The following is an 18,468-nucleotide window of genomic DNA, read 5'->3' on the forward strand; positions in this document are numbered from 1 at the left end:
TCAGGATTATGAAAGAAATTCTGTTATTTCTTCTTCAATGGCCTAAGTACATTTTCTCACTGTATAGTGTATTCCTTAACTTGATTCTGTAGTGGGGGTGGTTTATCATAGTGACACAGGAGAAGTACAACTCCCAACCTGCTAGATGGCAGGTATGCGGGAGGTTTTTTGGAGATAGGATCTCCTTTGTAATTCAGGCTGGTCTTGACCTCATTATGTAGCTTGGTGATCACCTGCCTCAGCTTCCTGGGTGCTAGCATTAACACACCTGCAAATGAGCTGAGTTCCTGTCCTCTGAAATCAAAGAATGAATTCTAATGGGCAACGGAGGTTAAGAGTAGGAAACCTTTATCAGGAAAGAGGAATCGCTCCTGAGAGAAAGGAGGGGCCCCAGAAGTGCGCTGGCTCTAAGGTCATTTCTCCAACAGTGTTTTCTAGGGCAAAATCGTGAGGTAGAACAACCTGGGTCAAACAGAAATTAGCCAATAAGATTACAAGTATAGCCGCTCAGCTAAGATTGATCCAATAGGACAATGCACATAGCTAGGGTCCCTGGCCATCATTAATCTTGGCTTACCTATGACATCTGAGGCAGGACTGTTTTGGGGAAGAGATAGTCCGGTCCACCTACCCAGGTGTCTAATGTATATCTGGATTTAATGGGCTGGATGGTATCAATCCCAGTATCATCTCAAATTTCTATTCATTGCTTAGAAGTATGTAAAGCTGGCCATTCTGACATTTTTTTTTCTTTTTCACACAGGGTCTCACTCTAGTTCAGGATGGCCTTGAACTTACTTTGTACCCCAGTCTGGCCTCACAGCAATTCTCCTGCCTCAGCCTCCCGAGTGCTGGGATTACAGGCACTCCCCTGTCTGCAGGTCAGGCGTGGCCCTGGAGCAGCAGCAGCAGCCTTTGGGGCAGCAGGGGGACAGCCAGCTCCATCAGGGCTTCACTGGGCACAGTGGCAGGGCAGAGCTGCGGAACCACACCTGGCTCCAACCTTTTGTTTACACTTTGAGATGGAGTTTCCCACATTGGACTTGTGGGAAGTAACTTCTGCCTAATTGTACCTTATTTTTCTAATCTTGTAAAAAATGACCTCATGTCAATCTTCAACTTTTTATTGGGTCAGGTATTAATAACTCTGCCAAAATAGAGATAACAGAAAGGAAAGGAGCTGTCTCCCACATAACTTGGTATGGAGAAACCGTGTTTAGCATTGTTGTGGAGGGAACATGATTTGGAACAGACCTTGAGTTCAAGTCTCGCCTCTGTTCACCCCTGCAAATACCTTTCTTGGCCCGCGTGGGATGTGAGCCCGCTGAGACCAGAAGGGGGCGTTTTCTGCTGTGGCTTGGCGGAAGCAGTGGACTCCCCGGGCTTTCTAGGATTCGCATGCACTTCTTGTGCCTCGGTGACCTCCTCCTCCTCTGGCAGGGTCATCACAGAACTTTAGATTCAGCCCAGACTGCTGTTCTCCGGGAAGCCAGAGTGCTTCCTAACTTACTAGTTATGTGACATCTCTATAGCTAACATCTATGTGCCTATTGTAGTCAAGGTTTACAAAGAAAACAATTTTATGCAGGATACGTAATTTGTAGGATTATTTGATAATATTCACCCAAAGAACCAAATGCAGAACAGAACAGGAGATCTGTCTACACACTAGAGCCCCGAAGAATCCAGCCGAGGGCCTGGGTCCCATGGCAGTGTTCTGCTCGAATGCAGCTGAAGACTTAGAGTGCATGACAGTGTCCTCCGTGAGTCCACACCAATGTCCCACACAGTCTGTGTCAGGCTTTGAAGATTACACCTGTGCACCCCACACCTGGCTGCCGCCATCCTGGACGTCTAAGCCCACCCCTGGGACACAAACCCAGGGGACGAGAATCCTCTCCCTTTGCCCTCTAAGTGACATTTGTCTTCTAGAATCACAGGATGCCAGTCAAATGCAGCCGAGAAGGGTTAAACTTGGAGGACAGAAGCAAGTCCCTCCGTGTTCATTCCTGTGGGAGTATCAGTGCATCTCGGCTTTGCATGCCACCCATGTGCAGACCACTCCAAGAAGAGCCCCAGTTCAACCCCAAACCCCAGGGCTGGACCAAGAGTACTGAGATGGCAAATGCAGGAGATGTAATTGAGTGATAGGATTAAAAAATGGTCAGAGCTGGGCATGGCAGCACACACCTATAATTCCAGGACTTGATAGGCTGAGACAGGAGGACTGGAGCAAATTTGAGGCCAGCCTGGGCTGCACAGTGAGCTCAAGGCCAGCTGGAACTGCATAGTGAGACCCTGTCTCAAAAACGCAAAAAAGAAAAATATTTAAAAAATGAAAGATTGTTAGGAAATGGTCACATGTGAGCTGTGACACAATGGCCTGACGCAACCAGCTATGGACAGCTATGAGATAAATTACTCTAGGCAGAGGGTGCCATAAGTGCAAAGGCCCTGCGGCAGGAACTCTGTGTTAGTAATAGACTCTTCATCTGGTGCTCCTTTGGCACTGGTGTTCCTTTAAGCCCTCAGAGAAGCTGCTCTTGTGCCACAGCCTCCTCAAACTCTAAGATGCCAGCTTATCTAGGAAGGCAGCAGCTTTCCAAGCTGTGAGTCCCCCTCCCAGAAGCCCCATGGCTAAGCCGGACTCAAGTGTCCTGGTTCCTGTCTGACGAGGGTAAGCAGGCATCCTCCAGCTAAGGCCTTCACTCCAAATCTCCATGGCAACCCCTGGACACAATCCTGGCCCAAAGGAGGAGCACAAAGATGACAGTGAAGACACCAGAGGAGCCGGCGGACTTGTCTGCCTTGCCCCTTGTATCTTGGCAGTGTCCCAGCTGGCTGCCCTGGCACCCACACCCCAGTGTCCCTGAGGACCCCAAACCAAAGGTTCCGTAGCTCTGCCCTGCCACTGTGCCCAGTGAAGCCCTGATGGAGCTGGCTGTCCCCCTGCTGCCCCAGAGGCTGCTGCTGCTTCTGCTGGGGACAGCCACCCTGGCCACGCCTGACCTGCAGACAGGTGAGTGCCTGGCCCCACCCTTGGTGACCCACAGGGGCTGGGAACCCTGTGCTTGGTCTTGCTCGGTGCCTCAAGTCCAGGACAAACCCTAGTAGGACACAGTGCCAAGACCCCCAGAAGCAGAGCCTGAGGGTGGGGCCATCCTGTCTGGAGGCGAAATTTGTGGGCTCTAGAACCAGAACCCTCCTCTCCCCCTCGCTGCCATTGTTACTTCCTGTCCTGAGATCACCATCTCATTCACCCGAGGCTGGTTTTTTTCTGTAGTAAAGTAACAGTAATTGCCAGGTGTGGTGGCTCATGCCTGTAGCCCCAACACTTGAGAGCCTGAGGCAGGGGAATCTAGTTCCAGGCCAGCCTGGGCTACAAAGTGAGCTCAAGGCCAGCCTGAACTGCATAGCGAGACCTTGTCTCAAAAATACAAAAAAAAAAAAAAAAAAAAAAAAAAAAAAAGAAAGAAAGAAAGAAAGAAAAAGAGAAAAAAAATAATAATAGGAACTTGTTCCTGTGCTTTCCCAGTGCTCGGATCACAGGTGTGCCAGGACTATCATGTTGTACATAACAAGGTGAAGTAAATTACCCAAGATGCTCCGACAGTGTCTGGTACAAAGGTGCCCAACTTGATTTACTCAAAACTGCTACCCTGCTGGGCATATCGGCGCATGCCTGTAATCTCAGCACTCTAGGAAAAGAAGGATGGAAAGTCTGAGCCAGCCTGGGCAGTTTAGCAAGACCGTGTCTCGCAGAGGGAGGGTGCTGGGGGTGTGGCTCTGTGGCAGAGTAAGTGCCCCGACTTCAATTCCTGACAGTGTGCACATAGGAGTGTGCCTCTGGTCTGCACAAACACAGGAAATGCATCTGTGTTTGCTGGCTCAAGCCAGGATTTTTCCCCTGAAGACCCACACCCTGGCAGATCCTTAGGTACCCACTTGTACCCCCTGCCTTGCACCAGAAAACTTCTCTTTATCCTTAAAAATTCAGAGGTAGTTTGAGCACTCACACAAGTCTATTAATGCAGATGTTTTAAAGAAACAAATACCAAACTAACAGGACTAAAAGTATAATGATATGCATTGTTTCAGTATTTAGTATTTCATTTAAGAAGAGTGTCCATAGGTGATTCCAGAGACAGCACCTCCATGATCTTAGCATTGGTAATCTCAAGACCACCTAATTGTAAAATGGCTGCTGCCGCTCCAGACCTCACATTCTGTCCATATCCTTCAGAAGCAGGAAGAAAATGTGTCTCCTCAACACAGTACTCTTCCTTTCAAGCAGGAAAACCTTTCCTCAGGAATTTGCAGCGGACTTATCCTTAAGTCCCACTGGCCAAAACAGGTCACATACCAATCCTTAATAAATCTGACAAACAAGGATTGCGAAACTCAGTCGTCTAGCAAGAGGAAATGAAAGCTATTAGGTGGCTGGCCCTCAAATGTGTGGTCTCAGTAAGGTTCAGAGTAGTTGCTGACACTTGCATAACCCTCCTTAAGTGCCAGGCATCACCCCAAACCCTGTACCTTGAAATCTAGAAACCATGAAACACATGACCCCTGCCCATCTGCAAGGAGACTGAACCCGGTGTAATAAATAGCTCGGTTAGGTAGAGACAGAGAGGCCCACAGACCGGGCGGGGCCGGGCCTCAGTGCTGGAGAAAAGAGTGCACCTGAAGGGTAAAACCCGGAGGCTAGTTTCCATACTTCCCTAAGGGAGGAATGGAGGTTGGTATCACCCAGTCCCCATTATCTCAGTAGGGATGGCCAGCCTCTCCCACCCGCTAGGACTAAAACCAGGGACTACTAAGCCTTTATAAAGACAACGCTGAGACTACTGTCCCTCCACCAAGGTTAACGATGTCACCATGTACCCTGGCTACCATTAGATCAGTGTTACCTAAGCAACTATTCTTGCAATCCTGTTTGATCATAGTTTTGATCCACATTGTACCAAACTCTTGACTTTGCTCAGGGCCACCTTCCTTTGAAGGTGGGCTCATGGGCAACCCACTTGGGACCCCCTCCTGTCTCTCAGGAGCAATTCAAATTTCCCCTTTCCCCAATCCTAGTCCCCATCCCTTTTCTCCAATAAATTTTCCTACTCTTAACCTCTAGTTCCTTAGAGTTCATTTTTCCACTTTGGGGGACACGAACTCGGCATATTTGACATCTAGCATTTCCCCTAGATCAGCGCCTTCACACTGAGCTACATCCCAGCCTTGCACTCTTTTTTTTTTTTGGCTTTTTTTTTTTCATTTTTATCGGTACCAGGGATCGAACTCATGACTGCCTGCTTTCAAGGCAGGTGCTTATGCCGCTGAGCTAAATCCCCAGCCCCCAGCCTCGCATTCTTGAAAAAAAATTTTTTTAATTTTGAGACTTCAAAAATTTTTGCAAAGTGCTACGTTGCTCAGACGGCACTTGAATTTGAGATCTTTCTGCCTCAGCCTCCCAGTGTGCTCAGGTTACAGACCAGCGCCACCACCTGGCGCAGGGCTTTCGAGGAAGGGATTGTGGTCTGAATTACATTAACTCTAATCCTCACAAAAATTCTGAAATTGCTTAATTACCCCCATTTTACCCATAATTAAACAGCAGGAAGAACAGGGACTCCCCCACATAGAACCTAGGAACAACATAGCTCAGACTAAAGGGAGCCAGGGTCAGGGCCAGGGTCAGGGTCAGGGTCAGGGTCAGGGTCAGGGTCAGGGTCAGGATCAGGGCCTGGGCCAGGGTCAGGGTCAGGGTCAGGGTCAGGGTCAGGGTCAGGGCCTGGGTCAGGGTCAGGGTCAGGGTCAGGGTCAGGGCCTGGGTCAGGGTCAGGGTCAGGGTCAGGATCAGGGCCTGGGCCAGGGTCAGGGTCAGGGTCAGGGTCAGGGTCAGGGTCAGGGTCAGGGCCTGGGTCAGGGCCAGGGCCAGGGTCAGGGTCAGGGTCAGGGTCAGGGTCAGGGCCTGGGTCTGGGTCAGGGTCAGGGTCAGGGTCAGGGTCAGGGTCAGGGTCAGGGTCAGGGTCAGTGTCAGGATCAGGGCCTGGGCCAGGGTCAGGCCCGGTGGAACCGGCCGCGTGAGCCCGGCCTGCGCTTTCCGCAGCCGACCTGGTGCAGCTGTGCCGGCGGACCTGGCAGGGCGACGGGCTGCTGCTGCAATCACACGCCACCTCGCGCAGATTCTACTTCGTGGCTCCGGACACCGACTGCGGGCTCTGGATGCGGGCGGCCGCCCCGGGCGACAGGATCCGCTTCCAGTTCCGCTTCTTCCTGGTCTACAGCCTGACCCAGGCGGCCCCGGAACCCGCGCACAACGCCTCCACCCCGGGGCCAGCCGACCCGTGCGCCCCCGGCTCCTACCTGCAGCTCTACGAGGGGCCCCCCGGAGCACCCCGGGCTCTGGGGCCCCCTCTCTGCGGCCTGTCCATCCCCGCCCCGGTGGCCTCCTCCGGACCGTTCCTAGGCCTGCGCCTGGTCACCAGAGGCCGCCAGCCCCGTGTGGACTTCGTGGGCGAAGTCACCTCTTTCCACTTGGGTGCGTTGGCTGAAGTCCGGGATGGAGCCAGCATCCTGGCTGCTGAGAGCCCAAGAAGGTGCAGGAGGAGGTGGTGGCAGGCCCAGGGTGGAGGGTCGGGATGACATTTGAGACCCAAAAAGCCAACCTCAGAAATCCCATATCCACGCATGTGTGTACCAGACTGCTGCCCCCCAGCCAGGCACTCACACTCATGCACACTCCTACACACGTGTACATCTCATCATACACAAACCACACACAGTTCACACCACTCATGTCTCTCACACTGCTCAGGCACAGTTCCCATCCCGTGCACCTCATGTGTATGGTGCCCCTTGCACACTTACACCCATGTCCAGGTTGACCCTTTAGAGGTGCATGGAAGGGCATGACCAGAGCTCTGGGAGATACCCAACAGAAATTCCCAGGCAGGACCTGAATAACCCTGGTTCATGATGCATTATCTCAGCCCTCCGGTGCACAGCACTTCGGCCTCCTGGGGGTGGCGTTTTTGAGTTTGCAAAGTGGGAAACGGTAAGGGCTGCAGCCTGAGCTCCTTGCTCCTAAGGGAAGGGGCTGGGCCTGATTCTGGAGGTGTCTCCAGCCATGGTGAGCAGGGGAACTCTCAAAGCCCAGGAGATTCTAAAACCATGAGAAGCTCAATCACCATTTTCTTTTCTTTCTTTCTTTCTTTATTTCTTTCTTTCTTTCTTTCTTTCTTTCTTTCTTTCTTTCTTTCTCTTTCTTTCTTTCCTTTCTCTCTCTCTCTCTCTCTCTCTCTCTCTCTCTCTCTCTCTCTCTCTCTCTTTCTTTCTTCCTGACAGTCTTGCCATGCAATCCAGGCTGGCCTTGAACTCTTGGCAGTCCTCCTGCCTCAGCATCCAGAGTGCTGGGATTACAAGTGTGTGTCACCATCTAGGCTCAATCACCATTTCTGGCAGAATATCCAGAGAGGAGAATGAAACAAGGCATGTTGAACACTTGAGGGAGATACAGGGGCTTTGGAGCACCAGTATCCTAAGATCTAGATGGTGACATAGAGGCCCGGGATGGTCCCAGACGCATGGTAGGTCTTGAGCGGCCTTATGACTCACTGGCTTCCTTCTGGGAATTATGCCTGCATGGCCTGAATTTTTGTTTTGTCTTGTTTTCAGGTCTTGCTATACACGTAAGGCTGAACTTGTAACTCACTATATAATCTAGGCTGGCCTTGAACTTGTGGTGATCCTCCTGCCTCAGCCTCTGAGATTACAAGCATGCGCTATCATTCCTGGACTTTTTTCTTTTTTGTGTGCAGTCCCGGCTGCTCTTGGACTTACTATGTGGCCTAGGCACTCCTCCTGCCTCAGCCTCTGGAGTCCTGGGATTATAGGTTTTTTCTTTTTTAGGGTCTTGCTAAATTGCCTGTGTTGGGCTCAAACTTGTGATTCTCCTGCCTCAGCCTCAAAGTGTTCTGGGACTATACACATATACCTCCAGGCTTGATTAAGGCATCTTTTTTTTTAATGGCTGTAGCAAAAGTCCTGGAGTGGAATCTAAATAGTTACTTCTGTAGGCCAGGTGTCCATTTCTGTGGCTAGGAATTAGAATGGCGTGATTGGCCTGGCCTGAGCCATGCTATTGATCAGTTCCAGTTGATCTAGCTTTTGCCCTCAGCGTGGGATTCTGGGTAAGCCAAGCTGTCTGCCTGCCCCAGGAGCTGAGTGTGTGATACTTTCACTTGTATGCATATCCACTCACTAGTATAGTGTTAATTAAGCACCTGCATTGTGTGAAGTGCTGTTCTACACTGTGGGGGTGCAGCAGTGATTAAGAGGGAATCCCTTTCTGGGGGAGATAGGCCATGAGCAACCAATCAAGCTGCTCCTGTGCTGCAGATGGTTCTGAGTGTTGCAGATGGCCAGGACCAGGGTGGGGAGGTGCGGGACTGGGCTCCGGCAGAAGCATTTTGGACCCACTCCCAAATGCAGACTCCGCCCCCAGCTCGGTGTTATAGTCTGCCAGGGGCAGACCATAGTCAGGTGCCAGCTGCCCCAGGCTGCTGTCTTGTCTCTTCCGTGGGGTTAATTGTAGTGTTTACCCCTTTGGTGTGTATCGTTTCATTGTCCCCCCACTGAGCTCAGTATTGCCCTAATGAGCCACCTTCCAAAGCCCTGGTCTACACCAGGCATGGTGGTGGTGTGGAAAAACCAGGACCAAATTGGATGGAAAAATGCAGCACCAAGGAGTTGGAAGGCAACTCTTTATTACACTAGTGGGCTGTGGGAAACTTGAGTTCCAAATTACCAGCCCCATCTTGGGGTTAAACAGACACTTATATGTGTTTGAAGCAGGAAGTACAAAAGGTTATAGCAGGTTATTTTATAATTGGTTACAAAGGCTGGGTCATATGTTGTTAGGCAGATTTATTTCAGGCAAGTTTAAGTTGGGAGTTTCTCAAGGTCAGGGGCTTGGGTGAGCAGGAAGAACCAATCACTGTCTTTAATTAAGCCGATCTGTCTTGAAAATTAGTGCAACAAGATGTACTTCCTGGCTAAGTTATCTTACAAGTTGCAGCTGGTGTTAGAATTGCAAGGGTAGCTTAGTGTAAAAGGCTGGGCCTGCCTTTCCTGCTAATATACTGTCAGGTTACAGGTTTTTTTTGTCTTTTTCATTTTTACCGGTACCGGGGATCAAACTCACGACTGCCTGCTTGCAAGGCAGGTGCTTATGCCGCTGAGCTAAATCTCCAACCCCCAGGTTATAGGTTTTAAAATTTCCTTTTCAGGGGGCTGGGGATTTAGCTCAGCGGCATAAGCACCTGCCTTGCAAGCAGGCAGTTGTGAGTTCGATCCCTTACTGGAAAAAAAGAAAAAAAAATTTCCTTTCCAGTAGTGCACACCTGTAATCCTAGTATTCCAGAGGCTGAGGCAGGAGGATTGCCATGAGTTCAAGGCCAGTCTGGGTTACATAACAAGACCCTGTCTCAAAAAAAAAAAAAAAAAATCCAAAGCCCACTACCCTTTTGTTCCTGTACTGCTGGCCCAAGTCTTCCTGCTCCTCTTCCCAACTCCTCCCACCACTGGCCCACATATCTGGTTGTGTCGTGGGCTCATCTAGGAGCCTCACCCCAGGCTTCCCCTTTCTATCTCAGGACCTTGTGGTGCCTACTTCCGCTGCCAGAATGGCAGGTGCATCCCCCTGAGCCTGGTATGTGACCACTGGGGCATGGACAACTGTGGGGACGGCAGCGACCAGAGCTCCTGGCCACCAGCCAGCTGCAGAGGTCAGTGTTGGGTCTTACTAAACAGCCAAGGGGAGGAGTCAGCCCGTCTGCCCTGCCTAGAGGCAGGAGGCAGGGACCCTGTGCAGGGAACGAGGGGAGGGCAGCAGCGGGCACTCAAGTTTATGGGCCATTCCATCATGATCTTTTTTTTTTTACCCCAGAACTGGGGATCCAACTCACAACGACATGCTTGCAAAGCAGGCACTTAGGCTGCTGAACCAAATTCCCAGCCTGACACTCAGTTTAGAATGAGAGCTAAGGTTCAGAACATGCAAATGTACAACAATGTGTGGGGACTTGGTCCAGTTGTGGCAGAAACCATCCTTAAACAGCACCTTGTACAGGGACCAAGGGCATCAAAGGCAGAGGTGCTCAGGATAATAAAGCCAGTGAAGAATGTAAGCATAAATGGACTCCCAAAGCAGAATAACCTTGCTGGGGCCCTGGAGATCTCTCACCTTCCTCAACCCCCAGTCAAGAGTGGATGGAATCGGGCATGATGGGGCACAACCTGTAATGTTAGTACTTGGAGGCTGCGGCAGGAGGGTCACTTCAAGTATAAGGCCAGCTTGGGCTATATAGTGAGTTCAAGCCCCGCCTGGACTACATACCGAGACGCTGTATCCAAAAACAAAAACAAAACCCCCCAGAAATAAAACAAAACTAAGCAAAAGAAGCAGTGGGATGGTCCTCCTGGGCACCTGGCCCTGGCCGTTGGGGCTTCCCACCCTTCACCTGCCTGGAACTGGCTCCTGACCCTCCCTCCACCCCTTCGCCACCTTCCCTATAGGACCGGCAGCCCTGGCCCCACTGGTTGAGTCACCCCCTCCTCCTTCGATACTCCGCACACAGTGAAGCCACCACGTCTGTAGAAGGTTCCCATCACCCGAGCCTTCGCCCCACCGCTCAGCTGTCGCCTGGCCTCAGTGCTGCAGTCTTGTCTGGAGTATTTTGGTGACTTTTGGTCTCTGCGCTTCTGTTCTTGCATATTTTTTCCCACAGAAGCCCAAAGTTTTCATTTTCTTTTTTCCTTCTAATAACCATCATTTTTTAGATTTTTTTCTTCCTCCTCTGGTACTGCACTGAGCTACATCCCCAGTGCTTTTTTTGCTAAGATGCCCAGGCTGGCTGGAACTTGAAATCCTTCTGCCAGAGTGCTGGGGTCCCGGGTGTGTGCCACATAGCCAGCTGGTTGTCGTGTCTTCAGGCCCCTCTTGGCTGTAGCCAGTGCTCAGGATTTCTTTTTTGAGACAGGGTCTCACTATGTAGTTTGTGCTGGCCTTGAGCTCACGAGGTAGCCCAGACTGGCCTCAAATTCTTGGCCATCCTCCTGCCTCAGCCTCCGCAGTGCTAGGATCACAGGCGTGTACCACCACTTTACCAAAAGCTGTTCTTCAGAGCTCTCATGGTCTTTCTCCTCCCAGTGGGCCTCCGCTTAACTTTTTCACAAAAGTATTTTATGGCCCCTTTCTGTGAAAACGGCAATCCAGAGCCCACCTACAGTTCAATGCATAAACAAAATCTGGTCTTTCCAAACAATAAAACATTGGTCACCCTTAAGAAGGAAGGGAGCTAGGCATGCTTAGCACATGCTAAGTGAGATAAACTGACTATAAGGAATAAATAGCTGGGTGTGGTGGCATATACCTATGATCCCAGTACTCTGGGGCTGATGCAAGATGTATTTTTCCTATATAAATTTTTTAAAAATTTAAGTATTCATCCTACTTTTTCACTAAGTAGACTCACACAATGTTTATTTGTTTGAGACAGGGTCTTGCTATGTAGAGGGTTTGGCGCACAGAAAGTGCTCAGTGTGTGTATATATACATCCCCCTCTTCTTGAGAAACAGTTCCAGTAAAAACCCCTGGACTTGAATCTGGACTGGGTGGGTTCAGATCCTCTTCTGATTTCTAGCTGTGTGACCGTGGTGAGAGACTTAACCTCTCTGTGCTTCTCTTCTCTTATGTGTAAAATGAAAATAATGACAGAGGTTTTGACATTAAATGAAACACAGTGGAAGGGGGCCTCTGGGGATTTAGCTCAGCGGCATAAGCGCCTGCCTTGCAAGCGCGTGGTCCCGAGTTCGATCCCTGGTACCGGTAAAAAAAAAAAACAGAAAAGAAACACAGTGGGGACTGGGGGGTTAGCTCAGCAGCGTAAGTGCCTGCCTGGCAAGCGTGAGGTTGTGAGTTTGATCCTCGGTACTGGAAAAAAGCAAAAAAAAAAAAAAAAAAAAAAGAAAAAGAAAAAGAAAAAGAAACATAGTGTGCTGGTCCTATTACTGCAGGTCCCTCTCTGCCACCCAGCCAGGCAGGGAGCATAGACAACGACTCCTCCAAGCCCCCAACTCTCTCCATGGTGCTGGGTTCTGCAGACCCTCTTGGGGATACAGCAGAGAGGAGGCCCCCAGAAGGCCAGGACTCTGCCCGACAGGATGCATCTGAAGGTAATGACCACTTGGCTCCTACTGTTCCCACGGACAGCACACCCTCCCCTGACCACGTGACGGGAGCAGGGTGGCCAGGCCAGGCTGAGGCTGAGTGGACTCTTTCCTTCTGCAGGCCCCGTGCTGCAGGCTGTGGTGCTGGCCTCCTCCCTGCTCCTGGCCTCTGTCGGCCTCCTCGTGGGCCTGTTCTGGTGCTGGTGCTCTTCCAGCTGGGCGACCTGGCAACTGGGAACTCGGGGCCTGTGCCTCAGATGCTTCGCAGGCTGCAGCATCTGCTACCCATGTACTGGCCGAGTGGCCCCGGGGGAATCTGGGAGCAGGGGCCCAGTCTTCCAGGACCAGGAGGGCTGTCCCTAGAGAGGTTACAGCCCTGGCAGAAGGAGACTGGGCTCTGGGCCAGACAGAGCCTGAGCCCTGACCGCCTGGCCTCCCATTGGTCATTTAACTTCAGAGTCTCATGCTGCCCCTCTGGGAAATTGGACAGTTCCTGCCTTTGGCTATGGTGGCAGCTGCAAGAAGCAAAGTACACACAGGACCCAGTCCTGTGGCAGCCATGGGGGCATTAGGCTAGCTCAGAGCCAGCGTGACCCCTGTGCCCAGGACAGGGCGTGGGAGCCTCACTTCAGCAGCCAGCTGTGTCCCTCCGGAGCCACTGAGTCAAGTCCCAAAGAGGCTCAGCAGACTCCTGGCGGGGATAGCACCGTTTATTAAGAAGAATCAAGACAAAGACCACAGGAGGGTCCCAAAAGGGATGCAAGGTCAGGCGTCCCCAATGCTAAAGTATGGGGATGGCTGACCACTGGGTCCTTAGGCTGTCATCCCCCTCCTCTCCCTCCCAGTAGGGGATTTTGGGCTCTTCCTGACCACCAGTTCCCCCACGTCCCTGGGCCTTCACCTCCAGAAAAGTGTGGGGTGCGGCCAGGTGTGGGCCGAGCCCTCAGTGCGGGTGCTCCAGGGAGGAGCCCAGAGGCGAGGAGGGACGTTGGGCTGTGGGCTGTGGTAGGAATGGGAGGACGGCTCTGCCAGGGGTGGTGGCTGCGCTGGGTGGAGGCGGGGGGCTGGGAGGGGGCTGGTGGGGGAAGGGTGAGCTGCCTTCTGCTCCACAGGGGGTGCTAAAGACTTTTCCAGCCTATGGGTATGGGGCAAGGCCTTGTGAGGACCCCATTCATTTAGCTGGTAGGCACAAGGTGGTGAGCTCAGCTGGTCCTCAGGAAGGAGGGCTGCCCAAGGGCTTCCACAGTGGGCAGCCCAGTTCTGCTTTGGGGGACTCCTTCAGGGCAGGAGGAGATGAGATACATCCCTGACCTCAAGTCTTGGTGGCTTTCTGAGGCAACAGACCCTTCCACCTGCCCTGCCCACCGGCTTTAGGGCTTTGCCATGCACGGGAAGCTGGTGTGCCCACCCTCCAGTCCAGCCCAGGGCAGTAGCAGCAAAGCGTGGCATCGCCTCAGTTTCTTACAAAAACTCATAATAATAATAATATTAATAATAATATACTCGACACTGTCAGGCTGGGCGCGGCCCGGAGTCCATGGGGAGCAGGCAGGTGCCTATGAGGGGCAGGGGCGTATGTTGGCCCCAGCCTGGGCACGGTGCTGCAGGTCCAGGGGCTGGGGGCCTGGGGCACCAGGCCCGGCCGAGTGCAGCACCAGGTTCTTGATACAGCCAGTGATGCCCGAGGAGAACCTGCCTCCAGTCAGTGTGGCCACGTCTGGGGCTCCGCCTGTGGGCAGGGGAGTGAGAGCACCAGTGGGTGCCAGAGGCGCAGGCAAGCCAGCTGTGTGGACCCCCATGCCTTCCCTGCCCTCCCCAGGCTGGCCCAGGACTTACCGATGTACACGCTGCCCTTGGTATTGACCGCTACATTGGGGCCTGGGGACTGGCCCCTCACCAGCTCCTCGCCATCGACCCGGATGGAGCCTCTCCGGCCCTCTCTGCAGGGGAGCTGGGTCAGGCCCCTGCCCGGCACAGACTCCCCTCCTCCCATGGAATCCACCCCTTGGCACAGAAACTCTGGACAGATAAGCCAGGCCCTGCTCTCTGTGGTCCTTCTTTCCCCTCTGGATGACCCTGCAGACCCAGCTCGGAGCCACCCCCAAGCCGTACTCTTTCCTTCCACCCCGCAGGGTACTCGGGGCCCACACTGTGCTCTGTCCAGGGAGCATCCCCAAACTCCAGCTTCCTGCTCTGTCTCACATCCCCCTGCCCATGGTGGGGCATCATGTCTCCCTACAGGACTCTAGTCCTTTCCCCAGATGCCTGGCTGGGCTCTCTTACCGCAGCACTGTCACCCGGTGCCATTCGCCATCGTTGATAGGGTCCTCAGAGACAAGACGGGCCTCCCCACTGCCCAGCTGGTAGCTGGGGAAACAGAGACCCACCAAGTGTGAGCGGGTGGGGATGGGGGTATGTGGCAGGGGTAATGGCAGGGGCAGCTTCTCAAGGGAGGAGCCAGGGAAGGGGGAGGGAGGGCAGGATGCCAGGGCCCACCTGAAGACAAGGTGGCCGTCCTTCAGTCCAAGGCTGATGAAGTCCTTTCCTCGGCTGGCCTCTCCCACCTCCTGTCAAGGAAGCACAGGGTCTCTAGGCTCCCCAGCTTGCAGAGCTATAGCCTCTCCCGCTCCCCACGCTCCCCTTGGCCCTGGCTACCAGCAGGCCAGCCTCCTGCCTCAGGGATTCCCAAGACTGCACCTAGTGTCCACTCACCACACCCTGCCAGAGCAGCAGACCATTGGCCGTGCTGGTCCGAACCTCTAGCTCGATGGTCTCGGGCACTTCGGGCAGGCTGTGGGGAAGGAGTGGGTAGGTGAGTGGATGGAGGTCTCAGATTCCTGTCCTCCCAGACCTGGGCACAGATGTTGCAACCAAGGCCTGTCTTACCTCCGGGAGAAGATGTGGCTGGGGAGGGCTAGGAAACCATCGTCATGGAAATAGACTCCGTACTGCCCGGGGGCATCTGCGGGAGGGGGAGTGTGAGACACCTGCTCCCTGGCCCACCCATACACGTTCCCTGGGGGGGTTCCCTGACCCCCATGTCCACTCCACGATGGGGCCTTGAACCGGTGGTCCCTGGGAACTGTCCCAAAGGGGCCACCAACAGAATGCATGGGGCCTTGAACTCGGATGGGAAAATATCTCCATTTTCACTCCTCACTGACATGAGCAGCACCTTCAGTTACAGATGTCAGCAACCAGCCGGAGTGGCAGGGCAGGGACTGTGACTTTGTCCCTAGCCTCTGTCCAGCACACTGCAGCAGTTGCAAGTATTTCAAAATGTTGCTTATGCTCATTACTTATTTACTACGTTAATAAAGAGACACATATATTAGGAATCCAAAAAAATTGTTTTTGTTAACTCAATTATTCCAGCCTAACTGATTTCCTTTGAAATCCTAGGTCTCTTATTTTATGCCAGTGATCGGATCCATGGCAGATCTCTGTCCCCGTCTGTCATGTTCTGTTAGCTTTAGCTCTGTGAGAGTCCCAAGCAAACTGGGACAGCTGGTCACCTTGGTCCTGTTGATCAGGTTCAACGCCATGCTTTGCCTCTGTCTCACAGAGGCGGAGGGTGAGACAGGCTGAGCAGAAGAACCCCAGAACAGCAAGCCCAGGTCATGATCTGGGCCTTGCAGCCCAGCATCCACACTGTGACTGCCGTACTATCCAGGAAGGCTGCCAGCTGCAAGGGACACTCAGCCACTTCCCACCAAACTGTGTAGGTAGCTGCTGGCATTTACCATGCACCTGTTATGTGCCTGTGCACATCATTTAACTGAATGTTGGTAACAACTCTATGAGTTAATTCTATCCAAAGCCTTATGGATTAAATGATTGGGGCCAGGGAGTTAGCTCAGTGGCATAAGTGTGTGCCTGGCAAGTGTGAGGTCGTGAGTTCGATCCCTGGTACCAAAAACAAATAAACTCTCCCACAACATTATGATTAATCTCAACTTAGTTGTATTGAAAAACTGAAGCACAGAGAGGTTAAGTGACTCACCCAAAGTCACATAGTAAGTGGCAAGGCCCAGATTTGAACCCAGGCTGGCTGGCTCGAGAGTTCATGCTCTTAACCACTGTATTACAGCCTCTCCTATCGCATTAGTGATGAGGAGGATGTACCTATAAAGGACTTAACAAGGTACCTATAAATGGCCAAAAACATTCACTATTATTCTTACTTATTCTTTGCGTACTGAGGATTGAACCCAGGCCCCTCCTACATGCAAGGCAAGCACGGTACAACTGGGCCCATTCTCAGTCCTTTTTATGTATGTATGTGGCAATGGGGACTGAACGAGGGCCTTCACACAAAACTACCTCTCAACTCCTGTTTAAGTGTGTGTGTGTGTGTGTGTGTGTGTGTGTGTGAGAGAGAGAGAGAGAGAGAGAGACAGAGACAGAGACAGAGACAGAGACAGGGTCCTGCTATGTAGTTGAGCCGGGCCTTGAATTATGCAGTCTAGGCTGGCCTCAAACACACAGCAATCCTCCTGCCTCTGCCTCCCAAGTGCTAGGATTAAAGGTGTGTGCCATGACACCTAGCTCTCCTTTATTTAATGTTATTATAAAACAGGGTTTTGCTAAGTTGCTAAATTGCCTAGCCTGGAACCTATGATCCTCCTGCTTCAGCCTCCCAAGTACCACCACTAGAGCTGGCACCCTTATATTGTTTTTAAACAGCAGAATCCTTGAGAGTGAGGGTCCTGCTTATTCATTTTGTATTTGCTGCTCCCACGGTCCAGCTAGACTCACAGTAGGTGCCTGCTGATTATGTGAGCGCTGAAGAGTGGCACAGAGCTGCTCAGGGTCACCTCGGCAGTAAGCCTGGGGTGGGACCCAGCTCTGCGTGGCTGTGCTTTCCCGTCTTCTGCCTATCTGTACCCAGCAAGCCCCTCACCTGGGCCTTTTTGCCTACAGGCTGGAGCTAAAGTGTGGGGAATCAGAAGAGAAGGCTGAGAGGCTGAGGCCAAAGAGCAGACAAGGCCACGGGGCCATAGCAGGTACGTACCACTGCCCCCACTGCCCTCAAGATGCCAATCGGACTCTGCTATGCCATGTCCAGGGCCTGTGGGGAAGGGAGGGTCCAGTTGGTGGGTTCAGACCTCCGGGGGAACTTGTCCAGTCCCAGGACCCCCGAGGGAGGTGACAGGAAGCAAGGCATGGATACCTTGTTGGCAGTGTGAGCCAGAGAAGCCTGGGGGGCAGAGGCAGTGAGTGCCCTGGCAGGTGCCCCCATGCAGGCAGGGCTCACGGAGCTGGCAGGGGTTCTCCTCATGCTCACAGAGGTCTCCTGTAGGCCATGGAAGAGGTGGGCGTGTGGGCAGGCGCTGAGGTGCCACCAACCACCTGTGCCCCACCTCCAGAAGCCTGGGCTAGCCCTGCTCTCGCACCTTTGAAGCCATCCTGGCACAGGCACTGGAACTCGTACTCGCCAGCGGGCATGCACGTGGCACCGTTGCGGCACGGCTGACGCTCACAAGGGGAGCTGTCGTAGCATTGCCCGATGCCCTGGCTGCCCAGGAAGCTGTAGGTAAGGTCTAGACGCTTGCCATTCACAGACACCTGTGGGTGCAGGGATACCGAGGGGCTAATGGAGCGCCAGAGGTAGGGGCTCAGTGTGCCGGCAGAGGGGACTGTAGCAGGGTGGGGGCGCCTGGGAACCCGGGCAGGAGCCCAAGTGTGGGAGGGAGGTGCAGAAGTTGAGCGCCTACTGTGTGCCAGCTCTCAGCACACCCCAAGGAGTTTCGATCATTCACACTTTATGGAGAGGAAACAAGATGGGGAGCCCAGGGTCCCAGCAAGTGTCAGGCAGCATTGGTTTGCCCCAACCCCCTCTGGTCCCAGTCCCCTGGAGGTTGCTTCTCACCTCGCCCACGCAGCCGTGGAAGTGAGCGCTCACGTTGGTGGCTGGGGATAGTGGCACGGAAGGCTCCACACCACCCAGGTAGAGGAGAGTGTGCAGATTGAGACCCTGGCTCTTGCCCGGGGAAGAGCGCAGCACCGGGCGCCCCCCATTCACCCGCAGACTGCCGTCCTTATTCAGGCGCTCTGCCGACACACGGTGCCAGCGGCCCAGGGCCAGAGGCTCGGGGCTCCTCAGGACAGCCAGCCCTGAGGGGACACCAGGCAGGATTAAGCACTTGGGTGGGAGGGGGGACTTGGCCCTGATCCCTCCCTCCCCCAGGGACTTGAGCAAATAGGGAACTTCCCCAGTGAGAGACCCACAGCCAAGGGCT

The 18,468-nt window shown here is 53.1% G+C and overlaps 2 protein-coding genes across 4 annotated transcripts in view; one reads left to right on the forward strand and one right to left on the reverse strand.

Moving 5' to 3' along the window:
* The first annotated feature begins 2,931 nt into the window (after positions 1 to 2,931).
* On the forward strand, positions 2,932 to 12,589 carry Ldlrad2 (low density lipoprotein receptor class A domain containing 2). Its single transcript, XM_063235118.1, has 5 exons — positions 2,932 to 3,019; positions 6,104 to 6,535; positions 9,651 to 9,782; positions 12,074 to 12,232; positions 12,348 to 12,589. Exons 1-5 carry the CDS (start codon positions 2,932 to 2,934, stop codon positions 12,587 to 12,589), a joined length of 1,053 nt encoding a protein of 350 aa, XP_063091188.1.
* A 329-nt stretch (positions 12,590 to 12,918) lies between these two features.
* Hspg2 (heparan sulfate proteoglycan 2) overlaps positions 12,919 to 18,468 on the reverse strand; it is a 96,815-nt gene continuing 91,265 nt past the window's right edge. For 2 of the 3 annotated variants that reach the window (XM_013153872.2, XM_013153871.2), the window contains 10 exons: positions 18,099 to 18,343; positions 17,623 to 17,794; positions 17,400 to 17,522; positions 17,241 to 17,297; positions 15,113 to 15,188; positions 14,939 to 15,017; positions 14,723 to 14,793; positions 14,510 to 14,593; positions 14,063 to 14,166; positions 12,919 to 13,955 (listed from right to left, as the gene is read on the reverse strand). In XM_013153872.2, coding sequence (XP_013009326.2) covers positions 13,783 to 13,955; positions 14,063 to 14,166; positions 14,510 to 14,593; positions 14,723 to 14,793; positions 14,939 to 15,017; positions 15,113 to 15,188; positions 17,241 to 17,297; positions 17,400 to 17,522; positions 17,623 to 17,794; positions 18,099 to 18,343 — 1,184 coding nt within the window. In that variant the 3' untranslated portion in view covers positions 12,919 to 13,782. The remainder of the gene's footprint in view (positions 13,956 to 14,062; positions 14,167 to 14,509; positions 14,594 to 14,722; positions 14,794 to 14,938; positions 15,018 to 15,112; positions 15,189 to 17,240; positions 17,298 to 17,399; positions 17,523 to 17,622; positions 17,795 to 18,098; positions 18,344 to 18,468) is intronic. The other variant, XM_063235712.1, reaches the window with a different exon arrangement.

The sequence above is a fragment of the Cavia porcellus genome, unplaced genomic scaffold (assembly GCF_034190915.1).
Source record: "Cavia porcellus strain 051 isolate PalLab524CR breed Dunkin Hartley unplaced genomic scaffold, mCavPor4.1 scaffold_25, whole genome shotgun sequence".
NCBI lineage: Eukaryota > Metazoa > Chordata > Mammalia > Rodentia > Caviidae > Cavia > Cavia porcellus.